General features: G+C 33.8%; 3 protein-coding genes and 1 long non-coding RNA gene across 6 annotated transcripts in view; all 4 read left to right on the forward strand.

The window, feature by feature from the left end:
* Nucleotides 1-21,716, forward strand: part of LOC136985716 (thiol S-methyltransferase TMT1A-like) — a 71,583-nt gene extending 49,867 nt beyond the window's left edge. Inside the window, exons 1-4 of one of the 3 annotated variants that reach the window (XM_067283059.1) lie at nt 19,950-20,280; nt 20,374-20,458; nt 20,643-21,250; nt 21,329-21,716. In XM_067283059.1, the coding sequence (XP_067139160.1) occupies nt 20,726-21,250; nt 21,329-21,565 (762 nt within the window). In that variant the 5' untranslated portion in view covers nt 19,950-20,280; nt 20,374-20,458; nt 20,643-20,725 and the 3' untranslated portion in view covers nt 21,566-21,716. Of the gene's footprint in view, nt 1-19,949; nt 20,459-20,642; nt 21,251-21,328 lie in introns of those variants that run through there. The other 2 variants (XM_067283058.1, XM_067283060.1) reach the window with 2 other exon arrangements.
* On the forward strand, nt 9,223-13,676 carry LOC136985639 (uncharacterized). The gene is made up of 3 exons (XR_010882367.1): nt 9,223-9,396; nt 11,469-11,545; nt 13,526-13,676. It is a non-coding gene; the product is annotated as an uncharacterized lncRNA (long non-coding RNA).
* LOC136985670 (uncharacterized) lies at nt 15,688-17,247 on the forward strand. The gene has a single exon (XM_067282994.1). It carries the CDS (start codon nt 15,688-15,690, stop codon nt 17,245-17,247), a length of 1,560 nt encoding a protein of 519 aa, XP_067139095.1.
* On the forward strand, nt 17,339-18,028 carry LOC136985671 (uncharacterized). Its single transcript, XM_067282995.1, has one exon. It carries the CDS (start codon nt 17,339-17,341, stop codon nt 18,026-18,028), a length of 690 nt encoding a protein of 229 aa, XP_067139096.1.
* Nucleotides 21,717-22,479: the final 763 nt, after the last annotated feature.

The raw sequence follows: 22,479 nt of genomic DNA on the forward strand, positions 1-22,479 counted from the left end.
TCGCTTCTAAGAAGTCTGCTATTGCAAGAGAAGTTTTCTCGCTTCTAAGAAGTCTGCTATTGCAAGAGAAGTTTTCTCGCTTCTAAGAAGTCTGCTATTGCAAGAGAAGTTTTCTCGCTTCTAAGAAGTCTGCTATTGCAAGAGAAGTTTTCTCGCTTCTAAGAAGTCTGCTATTGCAAGAGAAGTTTTCTCGCTTCTAAGAAGTCTGCTATTGCAAGAGAAGTTTTCTCGCTTCTAAGAAGTCTGCTATTGCAAGAGAAGTTTTCTCGCTTCTAAGAAGTCTGCTATTGCAAGAGAAGTTTTCTCGCTTCTAAGAAGTCTGCTATTGCAAGAGAAGTTTTCTCGCTTCTAAGAAGTCTGCTATTGCAAGAGAAGTTTTCTCGCTTCTAAGAAGTCTGCTATTGCAAGAGAAGTTTTCTCGCTTCTAAGAAGTCTGCTATTGCAAGAGAAGTTTTCTCGCTTCTAAGAAGTCTGCTATTGCAAGAGAAGTTTTCTCGCTTCTAAGAAGTCTGCTATTGCAAGAGAAGTTTTCTCGCTTCTAAGAAGTCTGCTATTGCAAGAGAAGTTTTCTCGCTTCTAAGAAGTCTGCTATTGCAAGAGAAGTTTTCTCGCTTCTAAGAAGTCTGCTATTGCAAGAGAAGTTTTCTCGCTTCTAAGAAGTCTGCTATTGCAAGAGAAGTTTTCTCGCTTCTAAGAAGTCTGCTATTGCAAGAGAAGTTTTCTCGCTTCTAAGAAGTCTGCTATTGCAAGAGAAGTTTTCTCGCTTCTTAGAAGTCTGCTATTGCAAGAGAAGTTTTCTCGCTTCTTAGAAGTCTGCTATTGCAAGAGAAGTTTTCTCGCTTCTAAGAAGTCTGCTATTGCAAGAGAAGTTTTCTCGCTTCTAAGAAGTCTGCTATTGCAAGAGAAGTTTTCTCGCTTCTAAGAAGTCTGCTATTGCAAGAGAAGTTTTCTCGCTTCTAAGAAGTCTGCTATTGCAAGAGAAGTTTTCTCGCTTCTAAGAAGTCTGCTATTGCAAGAGAAGTTTTCTCGCTTCTAAGAAGTCTGCTATTGCAAGAGAAGTTTTCTCGCTTCTAAGAAGTCTGCTATTGCAAGAGAAGTTTTCTCGCTTCTAAGAAGTCTGCTATTGCAAGAGAAGTTTTCTCGCTTCTAAGAAGTCTGCTATTGCAAGAGAAGTTTTCTCGCTTCTAAGAAGTCTGCTATTGCAAGAGAAGTTTTCTCGCTTCTAAGAAGTCTGCTATTGCAAGAGAAGTTTTCTCGCTTCTAAGAAGTCTGCTATTGCAAGAGAAGTTTTCTCGCTTCTAAGAAGTCTGCTATTGCAAGAGAAGTTTTCTCGCTTCTAAGAAGTCTGCTATTGCAAGAGAAGTTTTCTCGCTTCTAAGAAGTCTGCTATTGCAAGAGAAGTTTTCTCGCTTCTAAGAAGTCTGCTATTGCAAGAGAAGTTTTCTCGCTTCTAAGAAGTCTGCTATTGCAAGAGAAGTTTTCTCGCTTCTTAGAAGTCTGCTATTGCAAGAGAAGTTTTCTCGCTTCTAAGAAGTCTGCTATTGCAAGAGAAGTTTTCTCGCTTCTAAGAAGTCTGCTATTGCAAGAGAAGTTTTCTCGCTTCTAAGAAGTCTGCTATTGCAAGAGAAGTTTTCTCGCTTCTAAGAAGTCTGCTATTGCAAGAGAAGTTTTCTCGCTTCTAAGAAGTCTGCTATTGCAAGAGAAGTTTTCTCGCTTCTAAGAAGTCTGCTATTGCAAGAGAAGTTTTCTCGCTTCTAAGAAGTCTGCTATTGCAAGAGAAGTTTTCTCGCTTCTAAGAAGTCTGCTATTGCAAGAGAAGTTTTCTCGCTTCTAAGAAGTCTGCTATTGCAAGAGAAGTTTTCTCGCTTCTAAGAAGTCTGCTATTGCAAGAGAAGTTTTCTCGCTTCTTAGAAGTCTGCTATTGCAAGAGAAGTTTTCTCGCTTCTTAGAAGTCTGCTATTGCAAGAGAAGTTTTCACTTTTATTTTTTATTTATGTAATACAATAGAATATGGAACTAATATTCATAAAAAATGTTGTATTTTTAATTTAATAAATAAATTTTTATTTTTATATAATTTATTTATTTAGTCATGCTGAGAAGAACCCATGATGCAGGGAATACAAAACTCAATACATAACATTTACAACTAAACTAATATACAAATACAATTCATAAGTTGTTACAGAGAAAATTAAAATATACATAAAAAAAAATAAATATATTACACAAAGCAATATCAAAATTATATATTTAATCAAAATATATATACAGTCAAACCTGTTTTTATGCGCTCTTTTTATGTGCGATTTTTATTTGTGCGATTTTTTTAATGCGAATTTTTAATTTGTGCGGTATAGTTGGCGACTAGTCTCGTGCGATTCGTCATGTCTCACGTTGACTTATTATAGCTAAATAAACTTATTATAGCATAAATGCACTTATTATAGTAATATTATTGCATGAATATGCGAAAAATGAAATAATTTACTTTTTAAGTCAACAAAACACCACCTGGACAAAAATATGTAAAACAGACGATAGACCAGACGATGCAGTCAAGTGCTGACATCTGTTGTCAATAAATTCTATTTCGTACGGTTTTGAGTTATTTTCTATGTGAGACTTTTTTTATGCGGTCCCTGTTGACCGCATAAAAAAATTATTTTTTTTTAATTGTGTTGCGAAAACTATTATTTACAGCCATTCGTGAAGTTTCGTGAGATTTTTTTTAATGCGATTTTTTTAATGCGGTCCCTATCCCCCGCATAAAAACAGGTTTGACTGTATATATAAAAGAAAAACAAAATTGTGGGGAGAACTATCCGAACAAAAGAACATTATATAAAAGAAATAATCGCACCCACCTATAAAAAAAAAAAACAAAAGAATTAAGTTGTCACATCTGACAGCAGATAGACTCCCAAAAATTTTTTGCCATGAACACACTTTTAAAGGAAGAAAGCAAATGCCACCTTTCGGCAAAATCGACTATTCTAATATGCAAAATGAAACAAAATGTACGCCATACTTCGTACAAAGGCTCACTGAAACAATAAGACAATAAAAGATTGTTCAAAAAATTAAATTATTTTTTAGGTAAAATTAATTAAATCAAAATTACGTGCATTACCAATAAGGTCCAAAAACTTATCAAACTGAATACTGAGTATACCGAAAATACTTTCACGAGTTTTTTCTAAGTTAGTACACCTAGCTATCACATGAAAAGCATCCAATAGCTGATCACCTTGACAATATATGCAAATTTCTCTGCAATGATTCTGTAAAAAATTAAGGGAATTACATCTGATTTGCATTATCGTAGAGCTAATATTAAAAGAGAAATTGTTATAAATCGAACAGTCAATGTTATAAATCGAACATGTCAATTCTTTCAACAATACTTCGGTCTACCTCTTCACACTCCGTTTTTCTTATATAGTCATCCAGTGCTTCATTATACCTTTGTTTCTTCATTAAGACCAAATGCTTACTCTTATCGGCTCTAGTGACCACTACATCGTTAGCATTCAACCATCTTCTAGCCTGGTTAAAGGACAATTCTTTATCCTGCCTCCTGGAGCATTTTTCAGTTTTGAATGCCGTTTTCCATCTGTAATAGTCCTTATCCACTTCACACATACCTACAATTCCTCTTTCTACTTCCGCTACTACGCCTCTCCAGTTCCTATTGTTGTGCGGAACATAATTACCATTTGGTCTTAATGAAGAAACAAAGGTATAATGAAGCCCTGGATGACTATATAAGAAAAACGGAGTGTGAAGAGGTAGACCGAAGTATTGTTGAAAGAATTGACAGAAAACTAAGAAAATTGGAAAAATCGCCCATAGCATCGTTATTCCCTTTCCTAAAAGGGGCCCACATTACCTGCCCAGGTGTACCTAGGTTGTTTGGGTTCGCAAAAATACATAAAAGCAGTAAAGAGATCAGACCGGTTGTAGAGAAAGGTAAAGGACCAACCTACATTCTGGAAAAACGTATGCATAGGCATTTAACACTACTAATTGAAGACTACCAATTTGTCGCAAAGGACCCGTTTAGTTTGGTTAATAACCTGCAAGATATATCGTTAATGGACAATGAGATTGGGACGGTTATGGATTTCGAGAGTATGTTTCCATCAATAAATCTTACCTCATGTTTTGAGGAGTTAGTGAACCTGTTATGTGGGTTGCACCCGAAAGCGTACGAGCATAGAAAAGATTTAGAGATAATGATTGATCTAATATGCTTTCAGTCATTTTTCAGTTTCCAAGGTAAAGTTTATAAGCAGTTAAGAGGGGTCCCAATGGGCAGCCCGATGTCTGGCCCGCTCTGTGAGTTGGTGGTGAGAAGGATGGAACGCATGACACTTTTCAACTATAATGAATACATAATCATGTACAAAAGATATGTAGACGATGTTCTAATTATTTGGAAGAATGACGCAATGATACAACGATTCTTAGACCAAGTGAACTCTAACCAACATGGCTTAAAGCTTAACCTTGAGCAAGTTAGTAACAAGGAGCTACACTTCTTGGACGTGGGCATTGAATTTAAGAATGGAGCTTTATGCACGAAGGTGTACATCAAGCCCACACATGATCCGATGTATATTCCGGCAAATTCCAATGACCCAACGGTTTATAAATTATCCGCATTTAGGGCCCTAATCAGAAGAGCGTTTTTGTATTGCTCAAATATAATGGACACGATGAATGAGCTGGGTAGAATCAAAAACGTAGCAAAAGAGTTAGGGTTTGGAACAAGAACTATAGAGCGTTTAATAGCGGCGTACGTAAAACCTAGGAGCAACTCTAAGAAGAAACCGGAGGCTGGGGGTAACTTCACAAAATTTACGTATAATAAATGTCTCTTCGCGATTATGAAGCAAATAGCGAGGCACAAAAACGCCAGTATAATATGCAAAAGGGCCCCCACAGTGTATAGGTTGATTAGAAATGACAAAGAAATAATTGATGATAAGGAGCAGGCAGGAATATATGCAATTCCCTACAAAAATGACCAGTTGGGAATCGATAAGGACTACGTAGGTGTCACTAATAGAAACCTTGGAGTGAGGATAAAGGAGCACCGGTACGATGTCGCAAAAAACAGGTGCGCAACAGCATTATCCAAAATGGCGCAAGCGGATGGTTCAGTGGTTGAATGGGAGGATGCCAAAATTCTTGCAAAAGTACGCTCGCCAACGCTGTCATCCATAACTGAGAAATGCGAAATCTACAGAGCGAGTTTGGCTGACAGATGTTTAAATTATAAGGATGCGACGGGGGTTACCGTCATCCTGGAAATACATAGTAAGACGTAACACACGTAATAATGCATCTGCCGTGACTCAGTAGGTTTCTGGGTTAATGCATAAGGAATGGTTCCTTAGGATTTACGGCCAGTCACAGTATTTTATTTTTATTTTTATTTTCATTTGCATTTTTCGTGTTATTTTGATTTTTGTTATTTATTATTTTGTGGTATGCTTGTTCTATTGGTTTAATTTAAACGTATGCTCTAATTTGGTTTAATTTTGAACGTGTTCGATTTTGTATTAGAGTCGAACAACTGTAACCTGAAGATGGCCCATAAATTGGGCCGAAAACGTTAGTTTTAAGTAATAAATGTTTGTTCTCAGCAATAAGGTGTATTGGATGTTTCTAGTAACCTTAGCTAACCAATAAATGTTTTATTGTTAACCTGTCGATTTTTTTTTCCGGAAAGACTCCTGTCTACGTACCGACGCACTCCCCACTCACTTTTTTGCCCTCCTAAGCCATCCAACGACTCCGAGATCAGGCTTTACAAGCCCGTGCAGATTAAGTGATCAGAAGGAATTAACCCCTGCTTATCTCACAGATAGCTCCCTACCAGTGGCTAAGGGATAGAATCGTTGGAAGCGTTATACGATATTTTGGTGTGTAGCTTCCACCAGCTAAACCGGGTGAGGTTGGTACTCTGTAAAGTGCATGCGCCAATGCCTATAATCTGGCTTCTTTACACCATTCAGTTATTTTTGCCGTGGAAGCTGGCCTGGTTTCGCCAATACAGCGCTTCCATTCCGCCACTGATATTCGAATATACAATAGCAATCTTATCGTTTTATTTTTCATGTAGTATAGAAATTTCGGTTAATGTTACCTATGGTTCCAAGATGGCGGCGCTTCCGGTCGCCATCTTGGATCGGTCTGGAGACTGCGCGTTTAGCACTATTTTGTTCGGAGATCACTTGTCTCCGAAAACATAATAAACTAAGATAAAATTAACCGTTATTTATATCGAATTCACAAATACTATCGTTTAGGCACAACATATTTACCTTTTCAACTTTTTCGGAAAAACTATTGTAAAAAATAGAAATCAAATATTCCACTATAGATACAACGCAACACTGCCAGTATCGTCTACCTACTGGTTAATTTGCATATTTTCACGAAAAACTACCGTCTACGACGTCATATTTTACAAATTTGCATAATCGTTCACATTCATTTTTTATATCCCGTTAAACGTCATTACGTATTACGTCAGTCAAATACATGATAGCTCTCTCTACCGCTGTTACCTCAAGACACCCGGATTGGAGATTACCGGAAGCACCGCCATCTTGGAACCATAGGTAACATTAACCAAAATTTGTAATAAGATACATAATGCAGTTATAATAAAATATTAATTTTGATTAATTCAAAGTACGTTAAAATATGAAAATAATCGCCAATATGAATTTATATTTTAGAAAATACAAGAGAAGCGACGCTTCCACCGCTTCCAATGACGGCACGCCAGTGTATTTGACGAAAATACATCCTGACAGAAAAGATAAAAATTTATCTTACTTTCAAATGGTCAAAGAATAACATTCGAGACGTCCAACTTTAGCTAGTATGTTTTCGGCGGCATCAAAACAAGACGATGATGGGTTACGCGCCTCTTACAACATTTCCTCGCTTTTGATTTGTGCATTTGGATTTTCTTAATAATATCAGACGGTGATTTGTGCAAAACCTCACCACAACTGGCAGTTGTGGGTGAGGTTTTGCACAAATCACCGTCTGATATTATTAAGAAAATCCCATTAAACAAGAAACGAATCGACGAAACGTCCGAAAATGTGGAGAGTTCACTAACTGATTTTTTGAAGACTACCGAGTTTTCTTCACAGCTCGATGAATCTACTTTACCAAACAACAATGTGAGAATTCGACCCCCCTTATTTTTCATTTCCACTTCCCTCCTGATCTGCTTTTCAGTTAATTAGAGAAGCAAGATCATGTTAATTATTTAGTTAATCGTCAACCACCAGAAACGGGAAACCTTTCCTTTTTTTTTCTCTCCTCGCCCGCTCGTGACACCCTCATAATTATTTATGAGGGTGTCACGAGCGTCGATATCGATCACCTAGCCGTTCGCATCAACAATCCGTAGAATGTTGTGACTTATTTGAAACCACAGAGCAAACATGCTTATTAATGATGGAAACCTATCAAATTGAATAAATTTATGAGGAAAGGAGAGTCGTAACACCGAGGGAAAGTATCAATAATCTGAGCAAACCTATTATTGTTAATTGTCTACTTGGACTTTACTTATTAATAGGACTTTATACTGGTGTTTAAAGATTGGCACAATAATGAGAGTTAGTTCAGGAAAAAACAAAATTTCTTTATTATATCACCTGTAGTAATAATTTCTACACCCGTACCCTGTAGTAAGAAATTATTACTACAGGTGATATAATAAAGAAATTTTGTTTTTTCCTGAACTAACTCTCATTACTGTGCCAATCTTTAAACACCAGTATAAAGTCCTATTAATAAGTAAAGTCCAAGTAGACAATTAACAATAATATTCAAATTAAGGACAGTAAAGCTTTCACAATTATCTGAGCAAACCGTCCGGTCCGCGACGTCCCGTATCGGACCCGGACACAGCTCGAACTCCGATGTATTAAATCAAATATCACATGAAAATCCCCCCGCTAAAACACATAAAAGGGGATCACCCCCGATAGTCGGGACGAGCACTCAAAACCCACCAACCCCTACTGGACCCTGTTCCTGTCTTCTGCCTGGACCATCATCGTTACTTCGCTGCCCGTGTTTATTGACTTTATGTAAACTCTCTCTCACGGTCGCCTTAAGGTCCATTTACACACAACAGTGACGTGCCGGCACAGTGCAGTGAATTTTTGCCTGTGGGAAATCGTTGACCTAGTTTTAAACCACCTTGTCCAGACTCGTCCGTCACAGTGCTGTGCAGTGGCAGTGGCGTGACCGTACGGGTTAATTAAGCCTCGCGCCTCATTCCCCGATTACTCACAATTATATTAATTATTTTTAATAATATATATTTGTTAATCAAACTTTGAGCAATACACCAATATATGCCGATGATATTGTTAATATCTTTTAATAAAGTAATTTTAAAAATCTGTCTTTGTTTTTCAATATATTGATATAATATAGTATACTTTACCTTCGAGTGGCGCCATCGAATCACTATTTGAAAAAGTGGGATATAACCAAAAAAAATTGGAAAACTATGGGTTACATTATTGATTTCAAGAACGGGAGTGAATGTGTGTGTGTTTTTTTTCCCTTAAAAGGAGGTGGTGAGTAATTATTTTTTTCGAAAGGGGGCGGTAGGCCAAAAAAGGTTGGGAACTTATGGACTATATATTTATGGATAGAGTGAGCTCTGCCTTTAGCTCTGCCTGAATATTTTATTTTATTTTATTTTTTTGTAAAAATAATGTTAATTTTATAAGGTTTGGAATCACTATTGGCTCATAAATTATCTCCGGGCCCGGGAAAAAAATCCGTAGCTCATCTCGTTCGCGAAGGCCTTAGACTTATATGATTGTCAGAATGCAGATCATGTGTCATAAATAAAACTTTGAATCTGGTTTACTCTGTGACAGTGAAACTAATTACGATCACCGAGAACGTCACTTTGGTTAAAAAGTAATGATCGCCGATACCGCAATATCAAAAATCACCGAATCGCTCATCACTAGCAGAGTAAAAAAAGAAGCAATTAACCTTTAAGCTTTAATTAATTTAATATCAATAAATTTATACTACTGTAAAATACATAGATATTAATATATTACAACTATAATTTTAAAGTTAGAATTAGAATTAGAGTATAAAGAATATTTCAATGATTTCTCGATACCATAGGTGGCGTTGCATCTTTTGCTGTCCTTGTCTTTTGAGAAGATCGGCCATTTGTGTGTTGCACGTCGTCGTGTTTCCGCGTGGCGATTTTAATCCAAGATCATCCTTTTGGTTTTAGAAAGTTAAGGCATACAAATTAATTTAAATAAGTGGCAGACAAGTTTTAAGTAATCTGAAAAGCTTATAATGAGAGCAAAGGTACGTTATTACGATTATTTTGTATATAGTTTTTGTTTGTTAGGGTTATGATTCTTAGGAACCATGGTTGGTAGGTATTCGTCAAAAGAACTAAAAATGAGTACATCTAATAATGAATATCGGCATATTTTTATATATTATTAATTTTTATCAGTTTTTTTCTTTTTTTTAAAATAATCCCTAATTTATTTGAAGAAAAGTTAATGTTTCCGTATTGCTCTTTTGTCTTCGAACATTGTTCTTAATTTAAAGAATAAAATTTTATATTTAACAAAACTTCATGTATAAATAAGGAAATTTTATAATATTTTAGTATTAACTGTTTATTTTATACTTTGAATAAATTAGTTAATGTTGGTAATGCTGTTTTCCTGTTTTAATATTGTATTGTGAAAGATTCATATTTGTAGTGAATATTTGAATTCAATGTTCTCTAAAACTAAAACAAGCTTAGAACTGTGATAAAAATGTTTATTTGGAAAATTCAAGCATTTACTACAAAATTCTCATTTCAGCTATTATGAACATTTGAGATAAATGCAGGGTGTTACTTCAGAAACTATCCATTTCTGTAAAGAAGCATTTTAAATACTTTTGTATTACAAATGAAGAAAATATAAAAACAATATTAATACAATTCTAGGAAGTTGTATAGATTACTCCCTATGGAATTTGGGACTTTGAGTATATATCTGAACTTGGGACCAAGACGTGTTTGACGATAGCCTACTTTTGGACCAGAGACAAAAAATAAAGTTATCATTTACGATGATCATAAAAAATGTTTCTATACTTGATAAATTTGCTTATTGAGTCAGGGATGCAGAAAATATATCCCACTCAAATTCTCGTGGACAATACACATCCAAATTATTCATGCTTTGAACATCTGTGGCATGGCATTTTTTTCATGAAAATGTAAGAATTTATGCATATTGAAGACAGGGTTCATAGCAATCATGGAATTTTCATGATTTTCCAAGTTATCTAACTTCATCGAACCAAAGGGTACTGTACAGTTGGAAACAAGTTTCGTTGAAACTGGCTATTCACTTTCTGAATGGATGAGTTGGTTCAATAAAGCACTCACTGAACATCCAAAAAATGGCAAAAAATAATTCTTGGTTTCTGGGTTTACATGCTTTGTATTTTTTATGTATGCTTACATAGATGAGTGAATGCACAGTAATATGTAAGTTGAGATTAAATAGAAATTATCATTGTAGATGTCGAGAGCATGAGCTGAAAAATTAGTCTGCTCCAAAATCAACATGTAAAATCCATGCAAAGAAAGCGAGTTTGAGAATTCGATGTCTTGACTCTGATGAAAGTTATAACTACTATTGTAGCATTTCATGTTAGGATGTGACTCAAATTAGGCTACTTGCAACATCCAGTTTGCTTGTGCCTGCATTATCCTCAATCTACCAAAGAATTTTGTGTTCCATGTTTTTTTTTTAATGGAATATTCCACTTTATATTTCTAGTGCACCATTGATTGCATCATAAGCACTGATGATTGTCTTTGCTGTTTCAACAAATATTGGTTTGTTTGGGTATTACGATGAAAAGTTACAGATCAATCATAGGTAGCTTTTGTGCTGATATTGTACTCTGGTTGGTTCAGTGGTGATCATGTCACTTTTAATGATGGATTCTTCATATGAAGATATATAATATATATTTACTTTATATTCTGTCCATACTTTTTAATAAAAATGATGATTTGCTGATAGAAGTGGTATCCAGTTTTTTTAAATCAATTTTTGAATTGCTGTTAGTTTTGATCCACTTATTGTAATCACAAGACACATTGCTCTTAAAACTACATTTGTATCAAATTGTTACAGAAATCACTACTGCATATCATTCTTATGTAAAAATTTATTACAAGTTGGAAAATGTAGATTGTCTTTGGTATTATCTTATTTTGGTGATTTAACAAAAATGACTAATTTAATGAAATTTTTTGAATGTGAACTTTCAATTCTTACATCTAATTGCTCTTTTTGAAAAATGTCTCATATTTTAAATGTAATTTTACAAATAGTTTTAAAATTTTTTAATTACAGTGGAGAAAGAAGAGAATGAGGAGGTTAAAGAGGAAGCGAAGGAAGATGAGGGAAAGGTCTAAGTAGGAAGGAAAAAGGTAACAAATTGTTTCTTGCTTTTATGTAGTTTTATTTGTTGGCTAAGATTTAATTTTTAAGAGATGTAATTATTTTAATCATTTAAAATCCTTGCATTGTAGACTGTTTTCTTTATTCATTCTCTAGTATGAATAGTAATAAAATATTCCTAATTGAAAGTAACTACATCATTGTCAAAAATCATCTATAATGTTCATCCTTCAGTATTGGACAATTATTTCTTGTAACTTTATGTGAATATTTTTGACACAATTTACTTCAAGAGTTGAAATGATAGGATAGAAATAATGTTTTTTCTTTAAGGATTTGTTATAAGTATCACATTTTTATTTCTGATATGAAACCTTTGTTATACTTACAATTTATTCACCTAAAATAGAAATAGGGAAAAAGTCTATTACAAAGCAGTTTTCATCAGCTTGCAGCAATGTTTGCTACTTCTGATCTAAAATGCATATTTTGAAAATTCTTATTTTTATAACGCTGTTGTGTGCTAGTTGTAGTAATTATAATTGATACTCTAGCATTTTTTTGTACTGCCCATTTGAAAATAAAGTATGCATGTACAGTACATGAATATATTTTAAGCTATTCAGAAAAACAGGTATAATTAATCTTCTGAACAGTATTTGAAAGATAGTCTGTATTTGTTAACTTTTTATAAACCTTTATTTACAGTGAATATTTCAGAGAGAAAATTTATCATTTTTATAAACAATGGGAGGTTGATTACTTTTTTACAATGATAAAAGAAAAATATTTAATATATATTTTTCTGTGGCTATACGTAAAGAAGAAAATCTGGAAAGGCATTCAAATTGTGAATTGTGCTATCTGTTATGAGATTTTATAGGAAAAAAATTATAATATAAAAGGGCAAAAGTCTTAGTTTTGAGAGTAGGGATGAGTCTACAAGCATTGTAAATGCCAGTAATGTTAAATTTTAAGTCTGATTCATACTTGATATGAAATTTGTAAGAGTTTTACATTTTTGTGTTAGTTCAAAATATTGATACGATCCAGGGAAAAGAAGGATCAAAATTTACATGATTACCATACTTTCCACTGTTATAGAATATAACGTAGGAAAAGTAGAAAGTAAGCAATCAGTTATACAATGATATTTAAAACGTTCATGGTGATAGTATCTGTTTACTTGTACCTGTCTTCTGATTAATTTGATTTGATTTTCTGGAAGGGAGAATAATTTGCATGTAAATTATTTTTTACATCAGATTAGCAAACATTGAAAAATTAAACCTGAGTAGTGAATGAATTGTTCTGGATAAAAAAAGGTTTTGATCTAACATAAGTAATTTGTTTTACTGTTGATGTTACTATTCACGAGTTTAATTACTTGCCTTAAGAGAAAATAGCAATAATTCATAGGAAAATAATTTAGTACAGTCAAACCTGTTTTTATGCGCTCTTTTTATGTGCGATTTTTTTAATGCGAATTTTTAATTTGTGCGGTATAGTTGGCGACTAGTCTCATGCGATTCGTCATGTCTCACGTTGACTTATTATAGCTAAATAAACTTATTATAGCATAAATGCACTTATTATAGTAATATTATTGCATGAATATGCGAAAAATGAAATAATTTACTTTTTAAGTCAACAAAACACCACCTGGACAAAAATATGTAAAACAGACGATAGACCAGACGATGCAGTCAAGTGCTGACATCTGTTGTCAATAAATTCTATTTTGTACGGTTTTGAGTTATTTTCTATGTGAGACTTTTTTTATGCGGTCCCTGTTGACCGCATAAAAAAAATTATTTTTTTAATGGTGTTGCGAAAACTATCATTTACAGCCATTCGTGAAGTTTCGTGAGATTTTTTTTAATGCGGTCCCTATCCCCCGCATAAAAACAGGTTTGACTGTATACAATTTTAAATAGCATTTATATTAGAATAGTTGTATTGGTGATTGAAAATATCTTCAAAAATTTTATAATGTATTTTTCTTACAGGGTACAGTTATCTGAAGATCCAAGAGCTTTCCCCTTAAGATGTAATTGGATGTATATGAACTGTACCAAAATTTCTTAGTTATTCTAAGAAATGTTTCTCATTGTAATAAGCTTATTTCATACTTTCAATAAAGTATTGAATTTACAAATATTTAGTTTTTGATGTTATTAATTAAAAACATGATGGTTGAAAAAACATTTTTAAAAGTAAGCAAATATTATATTGAAAAAATTCAAATACTAATTGTTGGGAAAGCTTTTTGCAGCTTTTGTGAATGTATGTTTCAGAAAAGCACAACCTCTTAAAGCATTCATGACCAACATAATATAAAGTTTACTTTTTATATGTAAACTAGTAGTTTGAGGCATTGCTTATTACTGGCCAAGTTACAAGTTGTGAGAAAAATTTTAAACAGTTCACTAACAATAATAATTTCGTTTATAATGCAGGGGTGGTGAACCTATGGCACTTAATGTATATGATTGTTTTATCATCCATCTTTTTCAGTTATTGCCTGATCATCCTTTTTTCAATCAGCTTTCTTACATTTATTCTATTTAGAACATATTTGTTTAAATGTTTTCTGAGGTTAAAACTGGCATACATAAATGGCTAAAGCTAAGTATGCTTAACATTTGGCATGTGGACTCAAAAGGGTTTGCCACCTGTTATAATGCAATTAACAGCCAGGTACTATAATTTCATTGTCACTGAGTGAGAGAGACTACTATAATTCGATGGCCTATTATAATAGAACATTAAAAATTAAATTTGGTCTGTTCAAACTATACTTAAGTTGGATGAGTGTTTAAAGGAATGGTTATAACCTAATCGACACTTTAATGTTTAAAGAGTGATCCTTACTTCCTCAGCAGATTTACCAACAATAATACACAAACACCTAATTACTTGCTGAGCTTGCTTATATCTTTATTTTCAAACGTTTTCAACCTAGTTATTATAGGTCATCCTCAGGAAAAATTTATTCCATTTTCGCATTCGAATATATAGCCTTCGAATGCTCGTGATATTACAACGTTTCGAAATTTTCAAAAATTTTAACGGTTTAAATAATAACAAATTAAACCAACTACAAACACATTAAAAACATTACTAATTAACAAACATAAAATAAATAAATAAATATTGTATCAAAAGTAGATTAAATCAGTTAAAGCTGCCATGTCCTTTCTACGGGTTTTTAAATCCCATTTCTTTTTCTATTACGTATTTCCATGCTGTTGGAAGATTATTTGCGTCTTTTGCATTTAAACATTTGTTTTCCACCTTACTTTTATATATTTCTACTTTCTCCATCCCTAATGCAATCGCCGGGGAATGGACTGCCTTTACTATTCTCGCTTCATCCCATTTTACGTTCGCTCCTTCCTCTTGTCCCATGATCGCCAAAATGGTGTTATTGTGCCCTTTTTTTTACATCATATTTGTGTTCTTTTATACGTGTTGCCAAATTACGTCTAGTTACTCCAATATATTCTTTTGTTACCGCTAATTGCTCGTTCTCAAATGGAATCTTATAAACCCCCGCCTTATCCTGCATTCTCATTGCGTCCTTATCATTTCTAAGTAATGTGTATATGCTTGGTGCTCTTTTATAAATCATTTTTGTGCCTTTATATCTACATAACTCTTCTATCACCCCTTCCATTTTTCTGTCGTACGTGAACTTGCTGATCCGATCCTCTCTATTAAATCCTCTGTGTCTATGCTGTTTGTAACTCTTAAGTAACCCTTCTATTATGTTTGCTTTATAACCTAACTGCTTTGCCACTTTTTTAATTCTGTCAATCTCCTTAATTTGATCTCGTACATCTGTGCAGTATACGTACGCCCTTTTAATAAGCGCTTTAAACGCTGCCATCTTATATTTGAACGGATCATTAGACCACGCCGGTATATATAGGGGCGCAAGCGTGGGTTTTAAATATACTGAAGTTTGTATACCTCCCCTTTTAAACTTTATATTTATGTCCAGAAAATGGAGTTGCGTACGGCTTTTTTGTTATTATTTCCCTGAGGATGACCATATAATAACTAGGTTGAAAACGTTTGAAAATAAAGATATAAGCAAGCTCAGCAAGTAATTAGGTGTTTGTGTATTATTGTTAGTAAATCTGCTGAGGAAGTAAGGATTGTTTCAATGGCGGCACCGGCCAACATGTATAAGTTATGCAGAAAGGTTGCGTTGAAACTAGTTAAAACTGGCTGCAAATTGAGGTTCCTTAAAGAATGTGCGGATAAAAAGGTATTTCCGATGTCCATACACAGAATTAGAGTACCGTTAGAATGCGACACGTTAAGGAAGAGGTTTCAAGAGGCATGTTTACGTAGGTCAATCAGACTTACAAAGAACAAAAAATATGGAATTTTAAATGAGTTCATTGATTTGGAAAACACAATATACCAAAGAAATCCAGAATGGTTAAAAGAGATCAATGGTAGAACAGTAAAGCTTACGGAAAGGGTTAAAAATACCTTGGAAAGGAAGTATTGCAGAAAGATGACATGGATTATAAAGAAACAGGCTCCCAAAGGGCAAAAACGAGACATAAAGCCATACATCCTATGGGAGCAGATTGAGGTGCCAAAAGAGGTAGAGAAGGTGTTAAAGAATGGGCCCAATTATGTTCCTGGCGACAAAAGCGAATGGGAAACTGCAATAGCTGAGCTGGAAAGAGGGATGGCCGGCCTTAACGAGGTTGAAAGAGATTATTTCAGATGGAAAATGGCATTTAGAAAAAAGAAAGAGGAACTAAAAATGAAGGGAAAAGAAAGATTAAATGTGAAGTTTACAAAGGAATGGATGGCAAGAGAGCAGCTAGTGTTAACAAAAGCGGATAAGACTAAACAAATGGTAATTATGAAAAGAGAAAGGTATAATGAAGCCATCAAGGATTATATTAGGAAGACGGAATGTAATATTGTGGATGAAAAGATTGTAACGGCAACGAACAACAAGGTTAAGCGGCTTGAAAGAACACCACTCTCAACGTACCTGCCATTCTTAAAAAGATCGCATAATCCTAACCCCCGAATGCCACGAATATTTGCGTTCGCGAAAACACATAAGGAGGGCAAGGAGATTCGGCCGGTAGTTGAAAAATGCAATGCACCAACCTTTATACTGGAGAAGAGATTAAAAAAGTACATATATGAGGAGATGGTGGAAAATATGTATGTAGCGAATGATCCGAATAAGGTAGTAAAGGACTTGCAGGATTTGGCTTTAATGAACGATGAGGTGGGGACGGTAATGGATTATGAAAGCATGTACCCGTCCGTGAATCTAACATCATGCTTCAATGCCCTTACTGAATTTTTGATAGAGCATAATCCAGGGTTGGCGGCGCATGTTGAGGACTTAAATGGACTTGCGGATTTGATGTGCTATCAATCGTTTTTTGGATTTGGTGGGGTGACATACAAGCAAAAGAAAGGTGTCCCGATGGGAAGTCCCATGTCGGGACTCCTATGCGAGTTGGTAGTACGTCAACTAGAAAAAGATATCCTAAGATCATTTGAGGAGTACATTGTAATGTACAAGAGATATGTGGATGACGTATTGATAATTTGGAAGGATGAACGAAAGATTGGAGATTTTTTAATTGCTATGAATGACAATCCGCATGGGTTAAAGCTAAAAATGGAACAAAAAAAGCCGTACGCAACTCCATTTTCTGGACATAAATATAAAGTTTAAAAGGGGAGGTATACAAACTTCAGTATATTTAAAACCCACGCTTGCGCCCCTATATATACCGGCGTGGTCTAATGATCCGTTCAAATATAAGATGGCAGCGTTTAAAGCGCTTATTAAAAGGGCGTACGTATACTGCACAGATGTACGAGATCAAATTAAGGAGATTGACAGAATTAAAAAAGTGGCAAAGCAGTTAGGTTATAAAGCAAACATAATAGAAGGGTTACTTAAGAGTTACAAACAGCATAGACACAGAGGATTTAATAGAGAGGATCGGATCAGCAAGTTCACGTACGACAGAAAAATGGAAGGGGTGATAGAAGAGTTATGTAGATATAAAGGCACAAAAATGATTTATAAAAGAGCACCAAGCATATACAGATTACTTAGAAATGATAAGGACGCAATGAGAATGCAGGATAAGGCGGGGGTTTATAAGATTCCATTTGAGAACGAGCAATTAGCGGTAACAAAAGAATATATTGGAGTAACTAGACGTAATTTGGCAACACGTATAAAAGAACACAAATATGATGTAAAAAAAGGGCACAATAACACCATTTTGGCGATCATGGGACAAGAGGAAGGAGCGAACGTAAAATGGGATGAAGCGAGAATAGTAAAGGCAGTCCATTCCCCGACGATTGCATTAGGGATGGAGAAAGTAGAAATATATAAAAGTAAGGTGGAAAACAAATGTTTAAATGCAAAAGACGCAAATAATCTTCCAACAGCATGGAAATACGTAATAGAAAAAGAAATGGGATTTAAAAACCCGTAGAAAGGACATGGCAGCTTTAACTGAGTTTAATCTACTTTTGATACAATATTTATTTATTTATTTATTTATTTTATGTTTGTTAATTAGTAATGTTTTTAATGTGTTTGTAGTTGGTTTAATTTGTTATTATTTAAACCGTTAAAATTTTTGAAAATTTCGAAACGTTGTAATATCACGAGCATTCGAAGGCTATATATTCGAATGCGAAAATGGAATAAATTTTTCCTGAGGATGACCTATAATAACTAGGTTGAAAACGTTTGAAAATAAAGATATAAGCAAGCTCAGCAAGTAATTAGGTGTTTGTGTATTATTGTTTAAAGAGTGGATTAATTTATAACCAAATATGTACGAACTAAAGGAAAATAAACATCTAGAAATATTAAAAAAAGCTAGATTCATGAGTTTCCTGATAAACTATTTTAAAATCATGGCACTATATATTATCTATCCAAGAGACTGCATTAGATCAAATGGCAGGCTTCCCAAAAAGAAAGGAACAATCGAATATTTACAATGGGACAAAAATTGGGGAAAATAGTGGATTGAAACTCAATTATGCTTTCCATATCAAGCTTAAACTACTTGATGCAGCTATCAGCAAGATTAACGAATTCTTTTAATTATGTCATTAAAAGATGCTGACGTTTTGCAGATTACATGAACAGATTCAGATTTAAAGTTTTCCGTGCCAGGTTGAGATAGCCGGGTGTCACCGTTCCGGACATGTCTGAGCGATAAACCTGTTGACGTTCGGACAATGGGATAAATTGCCCTAGTTTTACCTTTCGACATTTACCTGGTCATCGTAAATTCCGACAAGGGCGCGAAAGCATTATCTGAGTCCTTTATAATAATCTTTAATAGTGTGTTAATATGGGTTATAAATTACTTGATACGATTGAATTGAAATTGCGTTATGTCCACGAGCGAGTATCCCATTTTACTTTCGCGTTGTGTCACCACGTTAATCTACGCACGCTCATTGGTTATAGTGAGACACCCTGACGACGACTATCCACTCACTAATCGGGAGAGACTTCTGTATCCTAGAAAAATGGCCTTTACGAAAAACTAATGTTGGAACATCTGGAAATGTACAAACAAAATTTATAACAGAATATATTTGATAATTATCAGGAAAATGTTTTCATAAGATGTATGTGGTGTTTGTGTGAATATTTTAATATAAACGGACTCGCATTCCCGAAAAATAGTTAAAATAATTTTTCTTTTATTTGACCAGCGTCACAACGATGGGACACAGACGATGTATTTAGGCGTTCGACTACGATACAGACAGTATTTCATGTGCGGATTAACTTCAATGCCGAGCAAATTTCTGAATTGTGTGTGAAAAATGAATGCAAACAATGTTATAAACACCAATAAATCCAATACATCTGAAGTAACGGATGATGATGGTCAGGACGAAACCACCCATGAAATATTTCTGGGGTGCTTACTCGAATTCGATCCTGGGTCTCCCAGAGTAGTATGTCGACGCTTCGGCCATTGGCGGCGAAGGAACAATTAAGATATACATACTGTATGTATTATTTTTCATTGCAAGTCACTTAACTCGAACATCTTCAGAGACCTCAATATTAAAATATAATTCTTATTGTTTGAAATACTTTGGGTAGCGCTAAATAGAAGTTTGACTATATTATGTGTTATACCTTTTTATATAGTTTTATTATTAATATATTCTAATACAATATTTTGCGACTTGTGTGCAGTTGACATATTTAGATGTAAAGATAAAAGTAGTAAAAGAAATGAATTTCGAATCGTTACTATTTTTAGTGTAAAAATATTTGTTGTTAAATATTAAAGGATCGATAAGGGAGGACAAACGTGACATCTGTTAAGAAATCCACGTACAGTAAAATTTGCGCCTGCGTATATTCGATCATTTTTCAGGCGTATACATGCATATGTATTCAAAATACACGTGAAGGATTATTAGGATGTGCCATCATTCAGTAGTGATAGACGAGGAAGATGATCACGTGTCATTAGATGAGGAAAGAAAGTGAAACCAGATCTTGAATTGGAATCAGTGTTGAGTAAGAGTCACTATTAGTGTCTAAGCAAGAGATTGTTTTATCTGTTACAACTTCCTAAATGTAACGGTCTCCTCTCAGCATTAGTTCGTTGGCAGTGTGTAGATTAAAACGAATTTAATACATATTTATTTGTCTAAGTAAGAAACTCAAAGTTTTATGACGTACAAAGTGTGTTTACAAGTGAGTCACAACAAAAGGTTACGAAATCCTGTTTTATGATTAACTTCTTTTGTAAATCATATAGCAAAGATTAACGTCCATATTTGACAACAGATGGCTCTTCAATTCTATTTATCAGTTCGGTGTGTGCGGTATATTACGACGGAGATATCACTTGTCTGCGAGGATACTTGACAAGGTTGTCGTAAATATTTTAGTTTAGTTAATTTTAATCGAAAAATATATAAGGTTACATTTAAGTTAGTTTAAAATCTTATTCTATAATCAAACTTTAAAAAAAATGCAATCATATTTTAAATTTATAAAAATAAGTTCTTTATAATCGAATATTCAAATAAACTTCCTGTTTACATTTATTCTAGGCAAAATAAAATCGAACCTTTGAAGCTAATTATAACCTATAAAGTGGAGAAAGGCAGCTGTTGCGACGTTCTCTATTTAAAAAATGCTTTCGTTTATATTTTTCATAATTCGAAATGCTGCATTGTTATTGATAACGACATTCGTATTATTTATAATTGTTTTGAAAACATCTAAAAAAATTCAAGACAAATGGGGTGTTTTCCTTTTAGAGAGAGTCCTTAAACCAAGACTTGGAAAGTACATTGTTTCGGATGTAGATAAATTATTTGCCGATTTGAAGCTGATAAAATCAAAAAATCCGGAGAGATTAAGAGAGGGAAAAGTCAAAATTTTGGAAATTGGTGCAGGAGGTGGCTCAAATTTCAAGTATTATCCGGAGAATACTTCCTTAATTTGTGTAGAACCTAATAATAATTTTCAGAAATATTTTCAAGAGAATCAAAGCAAATTTCCAAATGTAAAATTGGATCTGTTTATTTGTTCCGGAGCAGAAGACATGAAGGAAATAGAAGACGATAGTGTGGATGTAGTCGTATCCACTCACGTACTTTGTAGTGTTAACAATATGCAGAAAGTCTTACAAGAGGTGAAAAGAGTTTTAATGAAGGTAAGTGATAATTTACTTATTATATCTTATAAATAGTTTTCCGAAAATTTTATGAAATAAAAATTTATTTTTATTTAGGGAAGCCGATATTATTATTTGGACCATCAAATTCCTCCAGAGACGAATTTTACCGTAATCTTTTCTAAAATAATCGAGCCAGTTTGGAAGATACTTACAGGAAATTGTCACCTGACTAGAGACATTGGAAAAGAAATGGAACGAGCGGGATTCGAAGCAGTATCACAATATTATAAATATATTGATAAATTTCCATTTATTGTAAGCTATCACGTTTTTGGATATGCAACAAAATAAAGAATGAAGTCCATTTTCTTGAATATAATATAATAATCAGTATTTGAAATAAGAATTATCAATTGATAATAATGTAAACAGTGATTTAATGTTGATAATAATGTGAACAGTGATGTAAAAGTTTATTTTAAGATGAAGAAAAGAATAAAAATATCTTTATATTATAAAAAAATTCGGATTTTTTTTCTGTATGTATGGATATTATTTTAAAATCTTCGTTACTTTAAAATGCACGCATTTTATCTTTTTCGGAGAATAATTGTTTTTCTTCTTTTTGTTTTTAGTATTAAAAAATTGGTCAATGATTTTCTAAATAAAAATTTAGAAGTTCTGCAAAATATATTTTCTCAATAAATTCATTAAAGTATTTTAAAGTATTTCCATAACGTTTCGTTCGTAATGGCATTGCTTTTGTTAAAAACATTACGTATGGACTACAGAACATTAAAAAGTTTATGAACACATTTGTTGGAGAAGAAGACTCGGGGTACTTCCGATGAAACGTCTTTTCAAGTTTCCTTCCTTAATATAACTTTCCACTAAAGGTAATTCTCAGTTCTGTTGTGCATTTTTCTTTTCCGGCTATTGTATATAAGAGGGAGTGTTGCCACCAGGCCGGTTTTCACCCGGACAAGCCGGCTTTTAAGTTCATGGTCCGGATTAAATTTGTAAATTTAATGAAGATTGGATGACACAAAACGAATTTCAAAAATAATTATCACCTGTTCGAGGCATGTTGCCACCTTTTCAAATTTGCTATCCCTGTCCGTGTCAGCAATTTTGAAAAGGTGACAACACTAGAAAGTATGGCGATTTGTCAAAAATGTTCCTCCCTCAAATTTTTACATTTTTGAATTCAGGAGACTTTGAAACGTCGAGAAATGCAAAAGAAAAAAAGTGTTTTAGGACCTATG

This window comes from Centruroides vittatus, unplaced genomic scaffold, assembly GCF_030686945.1.
Source record: "Centruroides vittatus isolate TY-2023 unplaced genomic scaffold, ASM3068694v2 contig_975, whole genome shotgun sequence".
Lineage (NCBI taxonomy): Eukaryota > Metazoa > Arthropoda > Arachnida > Scorpiones > Buthidae > Centruroides > Centruroides vittatus.